At 37.1% G+C, this 18,526-nt stretch overlaps 2 protein-coding genes across 3 annotated transcripts in view; one reads left to right on the forward strand and one right to left on the reverse strand.

Moving 5' to 3' along the window:
• armc2 (armadillo repeat containing 2) lies at nt 1–17,398 on the forward strand. The gene is made up of 18 exons (XM_052585609.1): nt 1–121; nt 790–1,078; nt 1,673–1,745; nt 1,827–1,998; nt 3,097–3,226; nt 4,740–4,783; nt 5,236–5,343; nt 6,901–7,091; nt 7,711–7,813; nt 7,917–8,173; nt 9,422–9,567; nt 10,258–10,357; nt 11,770–12,052; nt 14,014–14,136; nt 14,238–14,351; nt 14,430–14,562; nt 14,651–14,790; nt 14,916–17,398. Exons 2-18 carry the CDS (start codon nt 867–869, stop codon nt 15,044–15,046), a joined length of 2,460 nt encoding a protein of 819 aa, XP_052441569.1. The 5' UTR covers nt 1–121; nt 790–866; the 3' UTR covers nt 15,047–17,398.
• sesn1 (sestrin 1) overlaps nt 15,368–18,526 on the reverse strand; it is a 38,391-nt gene continuing 35,232 nt past the window's right edge. For both annotated transcript variants that reach the window (XM_052585610.1, XM_052585611.1), the window contains 3 exons: nt 18,248–18,438; nt 17,980–18,124; nt 15,368–17,885 (listed from right to left, as the gene is read on the reverse strand). In XM_052585610.1, coding sequence (XP_052441570.1) covers nt 17,799–17,885; nt 17,980–18,124; nt 18,248–18,438 — 423 coding nt within the window. In that variant the 3' untranslated portion in view covers nt 15,368–17,798. The remainder of the gene's footprint in view (nt 17,886–17,979; nt 18,125–18,247; nt 18,439–18,526) is intronic.

Below are 18,526 nucleotides of genomic sequence, written 5' to 3' on the forward strand. Positions count from 1 at the left end.
TTGACCCTGTGGGGTGCGTGCGTGCGTCCGTCTTTCCGCTGTCACACAACCTCGTCTTTCTGGATTAAAGATGCTCTCTTTAAAACTGTGAAATCAAGGCCTAAATCGTTTGGAAATCAAGGTAAATGGGAATATCGTTTTTCTGTGCTGTTCACATCGTCTATTAGGAGCAACAAGTTGTCTAACGAAAAGAAGTAACTTAGACTGCAGGCAACGCTTGATAGTACTATTGTTGTGGTTTATTTTTTTTTAATTGTCTGTCACCTGAATACAAGATCAACAGATAGAGATGTTCATTGTAAGAGTTTATTTATTTATCTATTTTTTTAGTTTCTTTGTGCTTTATATGTTTTGGATGTTTTGTTTTGCTACACCAGAGCTACTGAAGCAGCGTTGTGCGTTTCCATGGTGACGATGCGTGGACGCGCATGCTTGTCACACGGGTGCGTTTCCCAAAAGCAATTGGTATCATGTTCTGTCGTTACCTAAAGACTTCAGTGGAACAGGCAACCGTATTTGGCTATTGATGCTTTTGGGAAAAGCAACCCAGGATTATATGACATCGGTTGTGTGTGGGATGCATTTTAAAAATTAATAAAATGTAAAACAAGTCTTAAAGGGCAGCAAACCACTAGCTGTAATAGTATATGTAGACTGAAGTAATAAAGATGAGAATGTCAGAAAAATATACATTTAAAAGTCTGCTTCATATTCCTGGAACAGCTAAATCTTTATATTTACAAAAGCAGTAAATTTTGTTCAAAAGATCAATTTTTCTCCTTCAACTAGTTTTCCAGCCAATTTTGCTTATAGGATGGACAAGGTTACAGGCCCTTGATACTGGTACACACCCCTATGGATCAAACATGTCTTTAATGGAGCTTCAGGATAAAAGTGAGCATGTCTACACGAGCACTGGCCTCAGGAGACAGACGAGTGCTGAGATAGTGTCAGAAGCTCGTCGCTCTCTCAGAACACTTGCCACACAGCGACCTTTCACACCTCAGGAGAAGCATCGGCAGCTCTTTGGAGAATCATCTTCTCGTGCACATGATGGACGACCACCATCTGCATTTAGGTAAAACAACACTGAATATGAATAGATTATGTATTTATCCCTTGTTCAGAATGTATCATGCTCAGTCATTATTATTATTATTAATGTTCCTGTGGCTCCGTGGTTTGTGTTTGCAGCACAAAATATTGTGGGTTTGATTCCCAGGGAACAGGTTAGGTAAAAAATGTTAGCCTGGATGCACTGTAAGTCGCTTTGGATAAAAGTGTCTGCTAAATCCATAAATAATTATAATATGTAGAATAAATTGTGATTATAGAGTGCAACAGAACCTGTCCACTTTTTCAGTAGCCTTTTTCAGTAGCCCCAAAATACCATATTTTCCCCATTTATTATTATTTTTTTTTTAACAAACTCTTCATTTAAAAGTTACAAGCCATGATTTAATCATCAGTTAACAACTTTGTAGCTCACAGTGGCTCTGTTTTGAAATCATTGTTAGAAATCAGTTGCATTATTCAGAAAATGAATGGAATTTTTTCTTTCAAGAACCACTGTTGCTCTCTTTAAAGTGCTTAAATTGTAACATTAGCTGTTTGATAATACTTATAAAACTAGTATGCTGGTTTTAATTGGCTTCACAAATTTCTTTTTTAGTCTACATGCCCGACATTTCGAAGCTCCTGACTCCAGGCCAGGCTCTGGAACTCGTCTCAGCCCACTGGAACGTGTAAGGAGCCTTTCAAAACTTTATGTCTGACTATTCAAATGAAAACAGGAAACAGTAATTCAAGAGGTCTCTCGATCCCAGAAACCCAGGCTGTCTGTGTCCTTGGGTGAGGATGGCGGTCTTGATGAAGCAACTCTCCCCAAACCTCCAGCTGAACGAGGGAATACAAGAATAGGATCAGGAGGTTCTCGAGCCAAACTGCTTAGAACAGCATCCATAAACAGGCTACCACCCGTGACACCAAACACAAAGAGTAAGAAAAGAACTAAAACATTGTTTTATTAACCTGTTTGTTTTCTGTTTTTCTCCTTTCAATGAAAAAAGGGTTACATCTTACAATCAGGTGCCATTTGTCAACATTAGTTAACATATTAACTAACATATTGAACAATGCATTTCAACTTTATTTATTTGTATAGCACGTTTTAACACAATTTTAATGCCCAAAGTGCTTCACAAAATAGTAGAAAGCATATACCAAGATAAAAACAATAAAATCTAACATAATAATAAAAATAAACCACTTTATGAACCAACCAACAGATGACAACTACCCTGTACCAGGTCATTACACATAGGGGTTGTTCCTCTTTGAAAAGGTCTCTACGATTTATTACGTGTCATTTATTTATTAAATTATCTATTAATCTTTGTTAATGTAACTTAATGAAAATAAAGTTTTTCATTGTATTCATGTTAGTTTACAGTGCATTAACTAATGTTAACAAACACAACTTGTGATTTTAATAATGCATTAGTAAACGCTGAAATTAACATCAAGCAAGATTAATAGATGCTGTAGAATTACTGTTCATTCTTAGATCATGTTTACTATTGTTGTTAACTATTGAACCTTAAAACAAATTGTCTACGTATGAATGTATGTATATATATATTTTAATATATATATTTGTATGTGTATATATATATTTTTTTAAGAATTAAAAAAAAAAGTTTAAAGCACCATTTTGTTTTCAAATATTCATTAAAGAATCCCCAAAAATATAAACTATTAAGCAGTGCAACAGTTTTCAGTATTTATTGATATTTATATTGTTGATAATATTTAGAAATCTTTTTTTTCTAAAACATTTTGAGCACTAAATCAGCGTACAAGAATGAGAATGCTAAAAATAAGATTAATATTTTTTATTTTTTTATTTTAAATTGTAATATTTCACAATATTACTGTTTTGCGCTTACTGTATTTTTTTTATTAAATAAATGCGTCCTTGATGAGCATAAGAAATTTCTCTTAAAAACATAAAAAAATGTGTTGATTAAATGTATTATTCTATCCATTTTTGTTATTGTTTTGCTAAGCTGTGTTGTTGTGTGCCTGCCTATTCAGATATGTCTCTAGAGACAAGGATTAGAGCAGACCGACCAGGTGACAGAGAAAAGCTACATTGTTCTGATGTTACAGAGCATACAACAAATTCTTCCTCTGAAACAGACCTGCACATGCCTACTAAACACAGGTAGGCTTTTGAGCACAAACATCTCTTTTGCTGTCTTCTATGTGGACTTGTTTATTGGTAAGGTTTATTGCTCTTTTAATGAACTCTTACATCTGTAATTTCATTGAACACACGTTTAGAGGTTTGAGACCTCTGTAGATGGGTAGCTTTGAAGCAACATGTTTGTGACAGGGACTCACATCAGGTCTTTGTCAAAAACCTCTACTGTCAACGGATCATCAAACTCCTTACGTAAATCGATTTATTCTCTGTGCCAAAGAAGAGCGGTAAAACATTTTTATGTTCGTTGACTCTCAGGACACCCTGTTCAGAGACTGAACATGTTTATTTTTAATCATTCTGAGGATCAGTAGGTCCCAGTGGTCCTTCTGTTACCAAAGTTATCCTTCTCTTTTGTGTACATCCATTTTTTAAATGCAGCAGAACTGCGTAAACCACCAGTAAGACCACACTAAAAGATTTGTTTGTTCAAATCCAAGCGCGCTCATTAATACATTGCCCAGAATGCCCACTTATGAAAATCGCAGTGCTTCCAATTTGGATGCGTTTACTAACACTCTAGAATTTAATAGTAATTTAAAATCAGGCAGCAAGCTCTCTCTCTCCCTCTATATCTCTACCTTATCCTTGTTATAGTAGCTAATGGAGTGATATTGGATTATGCAGGCAGTTTGTGGCTGGCTGGCTTACTGGTCTGTTGACCACCAGTACAGTCTCATTTGAGATTCACGCGATGAGATCACGTCTCAGCCGAGGCATCCCATCAACAATGAGGCTTTATCAAGACAGTACAAAGCCCAAACATGATCAATGCCACAAATATGCTCAATCATACCATCATTTATTTTCAGTCCTTAAAAAATATCCATGTGACCCATATGATAAAGATGAATGATGTCATTATACTGTACTATAAAAATTGAGGATTGTAAGCAGTACAAGTGTATTTGAGAAATAATATGTGAGTTTCACCTGCTCTTAATGACAGTAAAGACTTAAATCGTTTTAATGGATATCTTGATATTTGAGATAAAATTCACCATGACTAGCTCTGAGACAAGCACATGAACCTGTTGTTCCCTGTCTGTTGTAGTATCCCTCATATGCATGCATGTTTGAATGAACATTTACACAAGCACATTTTGAAAGTTATCTATTTTCCACTAACATTTAAAGAAAAAGATATAAAGAACAAATTGGGCAGTGAAAGGCAGAATATGTATAGATCAGAATATCACAACAGTGACCTCTTGTGTCTGCAAGGAATACTATATGATAATACTGCCATTTATAAATTAATAAATGTTATATTTCTTCTGAACATGTGTTTATGTTGGTGCATATTAAGCATTTTTATCTTTAGACTTTGAAAAAAAATGTATAGGTTAAATATAAATATAAATATAAATGTTTTAATAATCCATCTAGGTTTTTGTAATTCATCTTACCAGTGATGTCATTGATGCTCTCAGTCTGCTCTGTATAAACATTTATTTGTCTTTGTGATTAACAGGATACTGCAAACTGATGTATCCAGTTTAAGAGGATCAAAACCAGGTATATTGCTATATCTGTAATTTTCTGCACTTGAAACCACTAACCAGCACGTGCTGAACAAGGCAAAGGTCTCGCAATCTTGCTTGTAGCCGCAAACATCTGATCGGATTGGAAACCTAAACCACTTTTGCTGCAGCAGTTTCTCAAGGTTCTTTGTCCAGATGCCAGTTGATAGCTGTTTGATCTGTTGTTTTCGCAACCCACTGCTTCCTGCAGCTCGTCCACAATGCAAATGCTCACAGAGACATTTGAACAGAACAGACACTAATGAAAAAGCGTGTGGGTGTGAAGCTCTGACCTTTTCATGCTATGATGAACATCCTGTATTCATGTGCTTTAAGAACTGCTCGAGTGAACTCTCTGAGTTTCCCTACCGGGATCAATCAAGTACATCTGTCTGTCTGTTTATATATTTGTCTGTCTGACACCCACTCCATCTCATTCTGCTGTAGAAGTCAAGCTTGGGCATGGAGACACGGGAGATGACAACATGGATGAATCTGTGTTCTGGAACACTAAACTTCTTCCTGTCCTTCAAGAATTTGAGTCTTTTGCACCAGGTGATGTTTAAATTGCTCTTATGAGTATGCTTAATATGCACCAGTAATGGTCTGATGACCTTGAAGAGTAAAGGGTCACGTTGTGTTTTGCTGAACATCATCAAACCAACAATATGTTTGCACAGAATTGGTCAATGAACATATTAAAAAGAATGCTTTGTTCAGGGTCAAAAACCCTGATTTCAACCCTGAAAAAGTTGATACCTGATGACTTTCATCATATTTTGTAAACTTAATTTTAACATAACCCTCCATGAAAATGTTTTATTTTACTTGTGTTCGTGCTCTTAGAAATATGAATATAATGTAATGTTGCTAAGATTTTCAGATTTTCTTAGAGTCTTTATTATTTATGGAATCTTTGTAAATCATTTAAGAGAAGTAACAGTGTGCAAAGATACAAATAGTCAACCCCCCAAAACATGGGGGTTTTGTTTTCCATTCACCCTGTTACAGTTTCTTCATGGTCCAAAAACATCTTTAGAAAGATAGCCCCAGTTGTGGGGTTATTGTATTGTGCTTATGCAAGTTCATACTAAAGAGCTGCACTTTAGCACTTAAATGTGTCCCAGAGTGAAAGCAAATCTGCAGGGAGAAAGAAAAACACAATATCTGAATGCAGAGGAATAAAAACAGAGCTTATGTTGAGCTTGGCACAGTGTAGAGCTTTGAAAGTCAAAGCATGTTTGGGAAAAGAACTGTGAAATGCCATCTAATAGCAGTAAATATTTAAGCACTTTGAAAATTCAATCGAAATTCATTTAAAAGATAAATATCAAATATTTATTGTGCCAAGAGCCTCTCGGTTCATGCATAAAATACCATTCATATTCTCCGTGGCATCCTCAGAGGGTGCCGTTGGGGAGAATGCCAACCATCTTGGAAACAGATTTGAGAAATAACATTTGTTTTAGCAAAAATGGCTTTGGAATATGCAGCCTGTGACTTATCCCCTAAAGGCAAGTTATAAGGCATTGCCGGTCCACAAAATGGTTAAAAAGCATGAAGAGATGGATAATTATTCCGCGAGCAAAAGCTAGTCTAAGATGCAAAGATGAAAAAATATTACTTATCAATTTTAATTGAGCCCAGGGGATTTTTAGAGATATTGATTCTCTATTTAAGTCTAATCTAACTTTAAACTTAGTGACATACCATGTTGTTGAGCTTAGAGCCAGTATATTTGGAAAGACAGTAAAGAGCTATTATATACAGTACGCACTTATGATGCATACCATACAGGGGGGAATTTGCCCTGAAGGGCCATGTTAACTCTGTCAGTGGGTGTTGATATGTGGGCCAAAATGTCAGTGAAATGTCAGTAAGCCAACTCTGTGTACACATCAGTTCAGCTGAATGAAAGAGGCTGTGTACCCCACAGACTACTCTTCTTTCACTGTCCTTCACAGGGACAGTTGAAGGATGACAATGCTGCAATTAATACTGTGTGAGACGTTTGGTTTGAAATGCGACCTTGACACTGTTACCTTTTTTTTGTGCACTTGAACATACAGTATACTGATCAGGTTTTGTCTTTTTCAAAAACAACCCTTTTAGGTGATGCCGTGTCAGATGAGATTGTGGGACAGCTGTGTAATGCATGCAATGGTCTCCATGAAGCACTGGCAGAGAGAGGCATGCTGGGAAGGCAGTTTAAAAAGAGGTCCGCCATCCTTAGAACACTCTTCAGGCTTATAGATGTGGGATCGGATCGACTTAACCTAACATTAGCCAAACTTATTCTGGCAGTGAGTATATAGACACACACACAATATGTCTTTTATTAGGTGGATACTTATTCTAATTGAGTAAATAAAATTCACCTATAAAAAAAAAAAAATAAGGTAACCTTCAACGATACTTCCCGTACATTACAAAAAATATATATAATTTTTTTTAAACTGGAAATTATTGTTGCAGCATTTTAACTTCTTATTTTTGAACATAAAAAAAAAAAAACATTTTAAGATTTAAAACAGAAGAGGTGTGGAAAAGCACTTCTGAGTGCTTTACTTGCATAAAGTACATCAAAAAAGTCTGTGCAGCTGCACACATGAAATGTGTCAAACTTCACCACAAGCATAATTGCACATTTAATAATATCAATTTTGTTCGCACATTCCACAACACTTGCTCATACTGACATTTTGCAAGCATGTTCATGACCCTAAATAAGAAAAAGACACTACATTTCAAGAAAAACATTATAGTATTTTTAAAAACCTAAAATTTAAATGGGCCAACTACATGATAATTTACAGGGTCTCATCTTAAACAGCCTTCACTTTGTAAGATAAGAGGAGATTATTAGTATATATAAAGTTTGAAATCCAGCAGTAGCCTTATTGCTTTTGTCTGTATTACAAGCTCAATGTGAGTGGAAACAACTTGCTGAACATCTGCAAACTCGTCTTCAAAATCAGCCGGAACGCTAGCAACGACGCCCTGTTCCTCAATGGCTGCATCCTAGGTTAGACCTGATTATTGCATAACTCTACAGTAACGGTTACTGAACTAAAATCAGTTATTATCTTCAACATCAGCCCATTGTGTGTATGTGTGTCCACACACAGACTCCCTTCTGTCTCTGCTCCATTGTGAGGATGTGTGGAGTAAAAGTGAAGCCGTGCTGTACTGTGTCGGCTCACTGAAGCTCCTCTCAGGGAACAGCACCCTCTCCAGGCTGCTGCTTTCCAAAGGCTTCGTCGTTATACTGTTGCAGCTGTCAAAGAGACTGATGCATGGTCCATCTTCAACTTCAGCTAACATAACTTCTCACGGGTCAGAGGGCGAAGGTCAGCGTATCATCGCAGGACACATACTGGTACAGGTGGGTAATCATTGATGGCTGCTTAGATTAGACAGGTTTCAAGGTCAAAGTTGCTTTATTGTTAGCTGTAACCCTGTTGTCAGTATGGCATTCATGTTCACAAACACACATATAGCCAGATACCATAAAGCAAAGGAAATCACAGAAAAACCTTTACAAATTGTTTATGACCTGTTTGGCTTGCTTGCCTCAGATACGTTAAAGAACGATTTTGGTTACCATTGACTTCCATTGTATGGAACAAGAAACACTTCTAAAAATGTCTTATTTTATGTTGCGCAGATGAAAGAAAGTCATTCAGGTTTGCAACAAAATAAAGGTGGATAAATTGTGACTGAATTTTTGGTGGAACTATCCCTTTAAATCACAGAAAGGAATTCTCTGTTATGTATTAGCATCTTTTTTCTTTGTTGTCTCAAAACAAAAGATCCCATCGTGCATATCCACCGTGACCGAGGTTATGTGCTTCCCCTATGTGCTGGAACAGTGCTTTGTGCAACACACACGCGCCACCCTAGATAAACAAATAGGTTTGCATTGGAAACACTGTAAATCTGTGTCTTGAAGTCTTTAAAACAGGAGGAATTTAGCATGCTTGAACCCCACCCGGACGTTTCTCAGAACTCTGCTCTGGGAACGAAATGGAACAAAATATGAGCGCTTCATAAGGGTGGGGTTGCATGGGGTCGAAGAAAAGGGCAATTTTTAATGTGCTTTTCCTCTGCTTTTGTTTTTGCTTTTGTCTGGGAGGATGCCCTTTTTCCACTTCTCCGTGTCCATATTTGACTTAATTTTCCTCCAGCACAAAGTACATCTCACAGGAATGATTTAACTCTGCCCAAATGAGCTTCCTTAACTCATGCACGCATGGTTTGATGTTCAGCGCCAATTGCTGTGCCACTCATTAGTCTGTTGGCAGACGGAAATGAGGATTTTTATAAAAGTACGACCTGATGGGCCAAGTAGCTCTAGCAGGCACCCACCATGTACCCTAATCAGTGTCCTGTGCTCTTGATGGAGAGATTTATGAGGCCACTTTAAAGACCTTCCGTTATTTCTTCTTGATTATAAGTGCTTCCTTTTTCATATGCATCTCTACCCATTAGGCAGTAGTGCACACATGCACACCTGCAGCACAGTCCCTCATCCATGCTCAGTCGCCAAACACAAATACTCATACATTTCTTGTGTGTGTGTTTTTCTCAAACACACTGTTGCTCACAGTCTTGACCTCTTGATCCCATCTAGGTCACAGCAGCTTTGAGAAATATAGCTGACCAGTCAGAGTCTCGGCCTTCCTTCCTGTCCAACAAGGCATTCTCTACTCTTTGCTTAATTCTGGAGAACCACCGCAAAGACCTTGACATCTGCATTAATGTGGCCCGAATATTCAGGTGAGTCTGTCTGTCAGTTGTCATTATGACTTGTGTGCATTCAAATGAAGTTAGTTTTTAGACCTTCTTAACTCTAAGGCCAATATGTTTTTAAATGCTTTTTACCTAATATATGAATTTTATAGAGCTTGACATAGCTATAAAAATGTATATTCATTCTAAAAATGTTTATAGAGTTATAAGATTTATTAATTTACATTACTTTTCCAGGCCTCGAAAGCAAATTTGGTTAAGAGTACCTCATATCAATTCTTCTGTGGAAATAGTTAAATGAAATGTAATTTTTGATAAAAACAAATAAATGCAAGATAAAAATGTGTAAATATGTATAAATATACATTTTGTTTTTAAATACAACAATACAAAGAATTCAAGTATTCCATTTATAAAATATCCTAAATGAAACACTGTATGTGTACAGTATGTCTCATCAAATCATTTGCATTGTGTTGTTTGTAATGTTTTATTACAAATTATTTGAAGTCATCTGGAGTTTCCCTTAGCAGTTTTCTTAGGCCTGAATGAGAACCACTGGTTAAAAGTTTTAAAAGCATGCTGTAAAATGCATTTTAAATAACCGCCAGCTGAGGTAAGTTCTAATTTTAGTTTGAGGAATTGAGCTTTTTGATTAATGTTGATAAAGTTGTGCCATGTGATATGTGTGAATATGTTTGTGTGTTCATCCTTTAGCAAGCTATCCACCTACACTGAATGCTGTCATGCACTAGCTGAGTCGCCACGTTGCTGTAGCATATTTTTGGACCTGCTAAGCAAACACAGCGGGAAACAGGTGAATTTGGCCCAAGTATCTATCCACTGTCCACACACGAAACAAGCATACACACACATGTAGGAATGTACTGTAGGCTGCATGTTCCGCTTTCTGCTCCTAAGTGAAACTTGAGCAGTGGCCTATGAAGGTGTGTGTGTTTTTCTGTTCATTTTATTTCGGTACAGACAGTTCAGATGTTCTTCTCTCTCTTTCCTTCTGGCTCTAAGAGTAATGAGATCATGTGCTCCCAAACTCATAAAGAATAAACACAGTTCGCTGTGTACTAGGTATCATAAACAGTCCCACATACACCCTGTGCCTCACATAGGGACATACTGTCCTCTAGACTACTGGCAGAGGTCTCTCTCTGCACCCCACTTTTTCATACATTCTAAAAGAAAACAAAGGAGTTGTTGAAAATCTGTTTAAACCATATGACAAAATAAAGTTCACCAAAGGCTGTTGGATTCAGAGAAGTTTCAAGTGATTTTCGCATGGGTTTAGTGGACCATCAAATTGCTAAACATCAGGCCTGTAAATCTTTAATCCTGATTTTAACATTAAATTTATTTTAGTAAATAATAGGTCTGTGTGTAATTATTGGTATTTGTTTGTGTGCGGTATATTTAATCTATGCAACTTGTGCTTTAAGAAAAAAAAAACAGTTGACACATTTCTCAAACTGCTTCAGAACACACAATGATAATTCAATAAATGGTAACATTTTATGGTACATATTTTAGATATATATGCTGGTGATCTGCAGTCCTAGTATTTGTGTAGTTATTTAAATATAAGTATAAAATGCATATATACAGTACGCTATGGAGTGTTACGTTTTTGAAAAATAAAGTACTTTATTTATATATATATATATATATATATATATATATATATATATATATATATATATATAGTATAAATATGAAGTATACAAATATAATCTATATGATATAAATATAAAATAAGTATAAAAATAGTATTATATATCTGGACAAACAACTATCACTAAAAGACACAGCTGTGGATCTTTCAGTATTACGGATTAAGCTTATGTAATCTTGAATGGGGTAATTTTTATAAATTCAACTATTATTTTCTCTTGTGGACTTTTATGTGAAATATTGTATTCAGGTCAGTACTAAATAAACAATACTATTCATTTAATATGATTCCTCTTATTTTGGTAAAATAACATTTTTCAGTATAAACTTTGGACTTGTGTGTGTATATATAATATTCCACCTTGCAAAGAATCAAAATTTCTGTAAAGTGGGATAGGTAAATGAAATCATTTAACCATTAATGCTAAATAATACAAATTGAATAAATGCGTTAATGTATGTATATGAATATGAAATGTTATATTGCATGTGTTGTCTTCGACCTACTAGTAAACACACTTGCCCTGTGTCTTATTTTATGTGCAGGATCTAGTAGTGCGTCTCCTGTTCACACTAGGAAATCTGACAGCCAAAAGCACTGAAGCCAGAGAGAGAGTCTATGAGGAGGAAGGCGGGATAGATGTCCTCTTAGATCTTTTTCAGGTCTACCAGGAAACCCCATCGCCCCCTAAGCAATTCCGTGGCCCTGAGAGAGAGGACGTCCTGGTCAAACTGATCAGACTGCTGGCCAACCTGGCCATCCATCCCACCGTGGGCACGGCACTGGCTGCCAACACACTGTGTGTACAGCTGCTGCTGGAAGTGCTGGGTACAAAACATAACCATGAAATAAACACACACTCCTCTAAGTGGTTAATTAGTTTATATTTCATTCACCTACAACAAAATCACTGATAACGTACTTCAGAGATACTCAGAGATAGTGAATTCACTCATGCATTTCAATGCAGATTTCACTCTCAAAGCTTTGGGTACGTGACAGATGCTTAGCAGAGGCGATGTGACTTTAAACGCACAGCAACACAGATGTTTCAGTCTAAGTTTACTTCCTTGAACTGTAAATGTGCAAGTTGGTTGCTCTGCACAGTGCAATCACATGCTGTTCTCTCTACATCAGTTACTGGCATAGGCCTTCAAGTTACTGCATCCTCGCCAATGACGAGAAGAGCCAGACTGTAAACTGCATTTTTTTATTATGCATAGCCCTATTTTTGTGCAGCTTGGTGTTCTCAGAGATGTTGCACTGTGGTTTGATGGTGATGGATGAAAGCTCGGTTTTGGTTCTGCATGTGAGCGTTTCAGAAGCAGGCATGTAATTGTGAAGAGGTGCTTATGCATTTCCTTTTTGAAATAGAGAAAGTGATTTGTGTCCTGTGGAAATATACATTCCGTGTCATTTTTGGAATTCGAGAAACAATATTTAAACTTTCTGCTCGATTCCTGCAGGTAGAAATGGCAGTTAGAGGATGCTTTAGCTGTTAGAACCGTAATGTGGACAGTTAGAGAGGAAATGGGTGGGAGATTTATTGTTTCTCACTTATGTCTGCTACATTAAAGTGACATCCTGTTATGATGAAAATAAAAATCGAGAAGGAAAAAGAAACTGAGAAATCAAGGGTAACAATGACTGAGCATTCACCACAACAAAAGGTGTTTCGAAACGAACACACACTTTGCAGCTTGAAACACAAACACTGACAGAGCAAACCGCACTTCGAACGGGAAATACAGGATCTTAATACAGTCACAAGCGCTGGCAGATTCTTACTACCTCAATTTTGTATTTATCGTAAAGTACTGACACACAAATGGTTTACGAAACTTAAGGAGGAAGTGACACCTGATGAGCGCTCTGTGAGATCTGATCTTCAGTACCAAGAATTGAACCATCTTGGAGCTGCTGTACTATAACTTGTCTAGACAGGTGAATGTGAAATAAAGTATTCGGCACAGTAGTTTGCTCTGTAATGGGGTGTAAATAATAATAATTATATTAGTTACTGTATGTTTTTGCTCCGACAACTAAAGTTAAAGCCACAACAGAATCTCTGCAACAATTGGTTGAATGATTCAGTGACTATTTCAGACAGTTCTAGTTTAGCTTCTGATTGAACAAATCAATATTTTATTTGATATTTCAATGACTCACTCATAAAGATGCTAATTTGTCTGCAACCTATATCCTTCAGAGTAGGTACAAAAGCAGACAAGTAAACCCTTACAAAAACTAACCATTGTTTTACTGCAAATAAAACCAAAACCCCCATCACAACATTATAATGCACAGTAGAAAAAGCGATATTAATTTGGAGATCAGTCTAATTTTAGTATCACTGAGATACAATTATATGTTTATTAACATTTAAGTAATGTTTACATTTTATATTGTGCACTTCATTTTCATTTCCTTAAAGGTCTTGGTGTTTATCCTGTCAATTTTTTTTTTATTTCAGTTTTAGTTATTTTTTTAATTGTTTTAGTTCAAGTTTAAACAAATGAAAACATTGTTTTGTCAACTAGCTTTATTTGGTTTACTGGTATTTCTTTTTTTAGTTAACTTTAATAACCATTTGCTAGATGTAACAATGTTATGAAATTCTTAGTGCTTTCAATTATTAGAGTCGCTCTAAATCAGTGTTAGAATCTAGTCCAGATCAAGGAAATAAACATGTACAGTGAATGAGGCTACTCGTATTTATAATGCATCCTGGATTCTATTATTAATGCCGTTCTGTGAGTAAGTTTTCTGTCTTTGTCCTTGTCTCTCAGAGTGCAGGTGTGTGCAGGAAAGTGAAGAGTTGGTGATTAATGCCGTGGCCACCATCAACAACCTGTCTTTCTACCAAGGCGAGAGCTCAGTGGTCCGTTCCCAGCATACACACATCTCACAGTGTAAGACAAGTGTGTGTGTGTGTGTGAACACAGCCTGCATGTTGCATCTGTCTTGGTCTTTCAGTAACGTCCCCCTCCTGCCTGTCCTTCTGTCATTGCAGTGCTACTAAAGCTCTTGCTGAGCTCCAGTATGGATGCTGTTTTGGAGGCCACACGTGTGTTTGGAAATCTGTCGCAGATCAAAGACGTGAGACACTTCATCATGCAGCACAAAGGTGTGAGACTCTTTCTGCCACTTTTTCCGTCTCCAAGCCCCCAGTGGCTGACGTTTGTGTTGGTCTTCTATGTCTCAGTGGAGCAGTATGTGGTAACCCTCCTGGACTCCAAGACCCCCGATGTGTGTTTCTCTGCATGTGGAGTCCTCATCAACCTATCTGCAGATCCAGAAAACAGGGCCATGCTGAGAGCCACGGGAAGCACTCAGAAGTAACTCGCCTCTCTTTAATGTGCTTTCAACTTTTAAGAGTACTGTAATATGTAGAAGTACTATGCATTCTCTCTCTCCATACTGCAGGCTCATCGACTGTCTGCGTGACTTGGGGCCTCAGGACTGGCATTTGGCTGCTGTGGTGTGTCAGACTCTGTGGAACTGCTCTTTAGATGGAGAGCCGCAACACACTCAGGAGCTGTTGGAGATCTTGCGGCTCTATAGCGGTACAGCTGTGACACTGTCACACAGCATGCACAAATATGTCATGAAGAAATCACTTGTTTAATTGAATGGCTAAAATTTTGGTATGAACTTAAATGTATACATTTTTTTCCTGTGTTTTGGACAGACGGAGGAGCTTTGCAGTGGCCTTCTGATGATGGAGTCAGACAGGTTCAGGAAGCATGCTGGGAGCTGCTCTTTTTGCCTGTAGCTGAGAGACTTAAAGAGCGTTTTTATATTGAAGACGTCATTCCGTAAGCTCCACTGACACACTCCTCCTCTCCAGATGTCACAAGCTTGTCTGTGTGTATATATATATATATATATATATGCATGTACACCTGCAAGCAGAGGAATGAGCCGGTGTGTATATTGCACTTTAATCCAATGTCTTTTGATACTATGAACATAGGTAATTTGTCAATTATGACCAACACATTTTTTAAATAAAATAGTTGAAATGTTTATTACACAGCCTTATGCTGCTGTATAGGAGAAAACATGAATTTTGTCGGACAAGGCAAGCCTATGTTCATAAACACCAAACTTATGTACATGCAAAAATCACTCAAGGGCATATTCATGATCTCAAAGACTTTATTAAACAGACACTTCCAGAAAAGTTTGTAAGGAACACAGAATAGAAACATTGTCATACTTGATACAATCACATTAAATTGATATAATATGGCACTGGATTCCCTCCTTTTAACAGGTTACACTTCACAGCTACAGTCCATACATTAATATGAAGCATACAAAGCTGCCCTAGAGGTCATTTACATACATGCTTGAAACCAATGACCAAAACTGGATTTTTGTGAAGTTTATTCAAATCACTCGTTATCGCGATTTAACATTTTCTTTTCAGTCTCCATCATGTGAAGTCTGAAGCCGTTTAACTCCTGCACAACATCCAAGGGATTTTTCTTTTAAAATGAGCAACAACTAGCCTATGGTGATTTCCATTGAATGGCCATTTACTGGCACTTAATGACCACCAGCCTCATAACCACAAACAGGGAAATTACAAACAACATAAGGGAAAATTTCCTTATTGTTCCTTGGTCAACAATATTGCTTTCTTTAATCTTCACTGTGAGAGGATGAATTGCTTGTGTTGAAATCATTAGTGCACAGCAGTGGATGCTTTTCTATAGCCCTGTAGTGTCTGTGCTGATATATCACTTTGCTACTAAGGTCTCAGCTGGTGGGTGGATGTTCACGGACATAAAACCATTGATTACGTGACCTAAAAGTTATATAAATGATATCTTAAAGTGTGTTATTGTTAATAAGGACAAAAATAACCATCAGTTCTCGTGGTATAAGATGTTTGGACTGTAAAAATTTTATTTAATACTAAATGTTTGGTGTAATGCATCATCCTAATGTAACTTTTTTGGGGGGAAGAAAACTGAAAGATTGATTAAATTACAAATGATACAACCAGTGAAATACCATTTTTATTTTATTATTATTTTTTACAAATAATTCCTTATAAAATTGTCAGTAACTGACATCAGTCTCTCAAGTCTGACTTAAAACCTCCTCATATCCATCTCCAAAAAAAAGTACCATCCCTCTAGTCCTGCCATCATCAGAATGCAGTACTTAACTGGTTTAGTAAACAAAAAAAGACAGCAGAGAATCCACTCTGCTTGAAAAGAAAATGAGCGCGCACACACACACACACACACACAAAACAAAACTAAACTGTTTAGTTACACTGGTTTAAGTTTTGATAATGAGAACAAGTATGGTTTACCCCACAAGCGTGCGGGTCGCTTGGTTCAGCGTCTAGCTTTGTACAGATTGTAGCGTACGACAGGCAGCCACGTAAGACAAAGTTCTGCTCACTAGACAGCACTTAGATATTTAAGGATATATAACAGGAGGTATTAAGTAATAATAAACCCCAAAATAAAAACAAGGAGTTAAGATGACCGTGCATTCAAAGGAAGACAGATAAGGCGGATGGATCAGAGCAACAGGAAGCACGTCACAAAAGGAAGACCTTACTGCTTTGAAAGTCAATAACACAAATAAAAAAAGATTGAAACCGGTCATCGAAACAAAATGGCTACATAAAAGCTGAAGCTTAACATTGTTTAAAAAAAGTGCTTTGATATTTTTAATGTGTGAAACCCCAAAAAGAGCCTATGTTTGGTTTTTTTTACCCCCTCTATTCCCCAAATAGCATTCACACATTGGAAATGTCATAATGAAACAAAGTGGTGTTTTACAGTAAACTCTAACAAGGGCTCAGACAGCTATTACTTTTTGAATTGCGCTCTCACACTCACACCAACACAATCGTTCCTGGATTAGCTTATACAAATGGGTGATGGTTTGGGTGTCTTGAGGCCTCTCAATTGAGAAAAGCAGCATGAACAGACGGCACCTCAGCATCTGTTGCCAGTGCTGCGCATGACTAGGCACGCGTTTATGCAAAATCAGTAATGCTTCTATCTCTAGCCACTGCTGAACAAAAAATGAAAACAATATAAAAAAAATAAAACACTAGTAGATAGTCGTGTTAGTGCAGTCTTTCTGCACTGGAGTTGCTATTTGTGTGTGTGTGTTTTTTTTTGTTGTTTTTTTTTTAAATCTCATCTCACAAAAAGAAGATATGATTATATGGCATCTTATCGCAGATGCATTTGAAATACTAAAGGAGGTCTGGCCTCCAGAAGCCCGCAGTCTCAGCTTGTCCTCTTAAACACTAGAGGGATTTTGCTCAGACGGCCCCACTCCCCCAGTGGCCAGTTTTGGCACTGCAGGCTGAGCAGCCACACAAGTGATTCAGCAAGTAGGTTCAGTTGACCGTTGTTGTTTTTTTTTTTTCCTTCTTTTAACAAAACAACCTTGTCATCGCCCTCTGCCGCCGCCTGTTCTTCTTCTTCTTCTTCCTCAGTTTTATTTTTCAATTTTTTTGTCATTTTTTACGTTTAAGTGTCCAACGTCAACAACAGTAAAAAACAATAAAAAGGTAGACAAGAACAGCACTTCATGTCATGTAGCGAGTGATCGCTCTCAGAGCGTAGAGCAGTTCCGCCTGCATGCGCGCTTCCATAAGAAGCAAATTAACGTGGACCTGAAAGACAAAGTAAAAGATGATTATTAACTTGAACCGAGATGATTTAACCTTCAAAAATAACATTTCTTTTTTGGTCTGAAGTGCTTCTTACTTTCTCAGAATGCTTGAACTGCCTCCAGAAGCTGTCGTACATCCTCTTGGTGATCTTCTCTGGAGTGCGCACCATAGTTTTGATGTAGACTTTAAAACCGCGGTCTAGCAGCTGGTTAATTTCTCCATAATCATAATCATCGTACCTATTAGACAGTCAAAGAAAGATAGCTCAGCAATATGATTTAAATGACTACATACGAATAAAACAACATCTAATATCTAAACAATATCTGAACAAATAATAAATAAAAAGCGGAGGGATTTACCGAATCCCGAACATGCAGTGGGTGTAGTTCCAGATGGCTCGACGAAGCATTGACGTGTCCACACCGTGGTGTGTCGCCATTGTGTTGTACGTCAGATTGTAAGCGATCTGGAACTTTTCATCCAGAAGCTGTCCAAAATCCGGATACAGCCGATTCACAAGGGAAAATCCGTGATCTTCCCAATTATAGTCCTGTCAAAGGAAAGATAATATCGCATTTTTGTTATTTTATTTTATTATTTTGTTTTTGTCTACCAATGGTAACAAGTGAGACAATGCA

The sequence above is a fragment of the Carassius gibelio genome, chromosome B20 (assembly GCF_023724105.1).
Source record: "Carassius gibelio isolate Cgi1373 ecotype wild population from Czech Republic chromosome B20, carGib1.2-hapl.c, whole genome shotgun sequence".
NCBI lineage: Eukaryota > Metazoa > Chordata > Actinopteri > Cypriniformes > Cyprinidae > Carassius > Carassius gibelio.

Coding starts and splice junctions, on each gene's coding strand:
- armc2 (XM_052585609.1), top strand. CDS start 867: ATGTCTTTAATGGAGCTTCAGGATAAAAGTGAGCATGTCTACACGAGC. Junction 5,344..6,900: donor ATTTGAGTCTTTTGCACCAG/GTGATGTTTAAA, acceptor CAACCCTTTTAG/GTGATGCCGTGTCAGATGAG. Junction 7,092..7,710: donor TAGCCAAACTTATTCTGGCA/GTGAGTATATAG, acceptor CTGTATTACAAG/CTCAATGTGAGTGGAAACAA.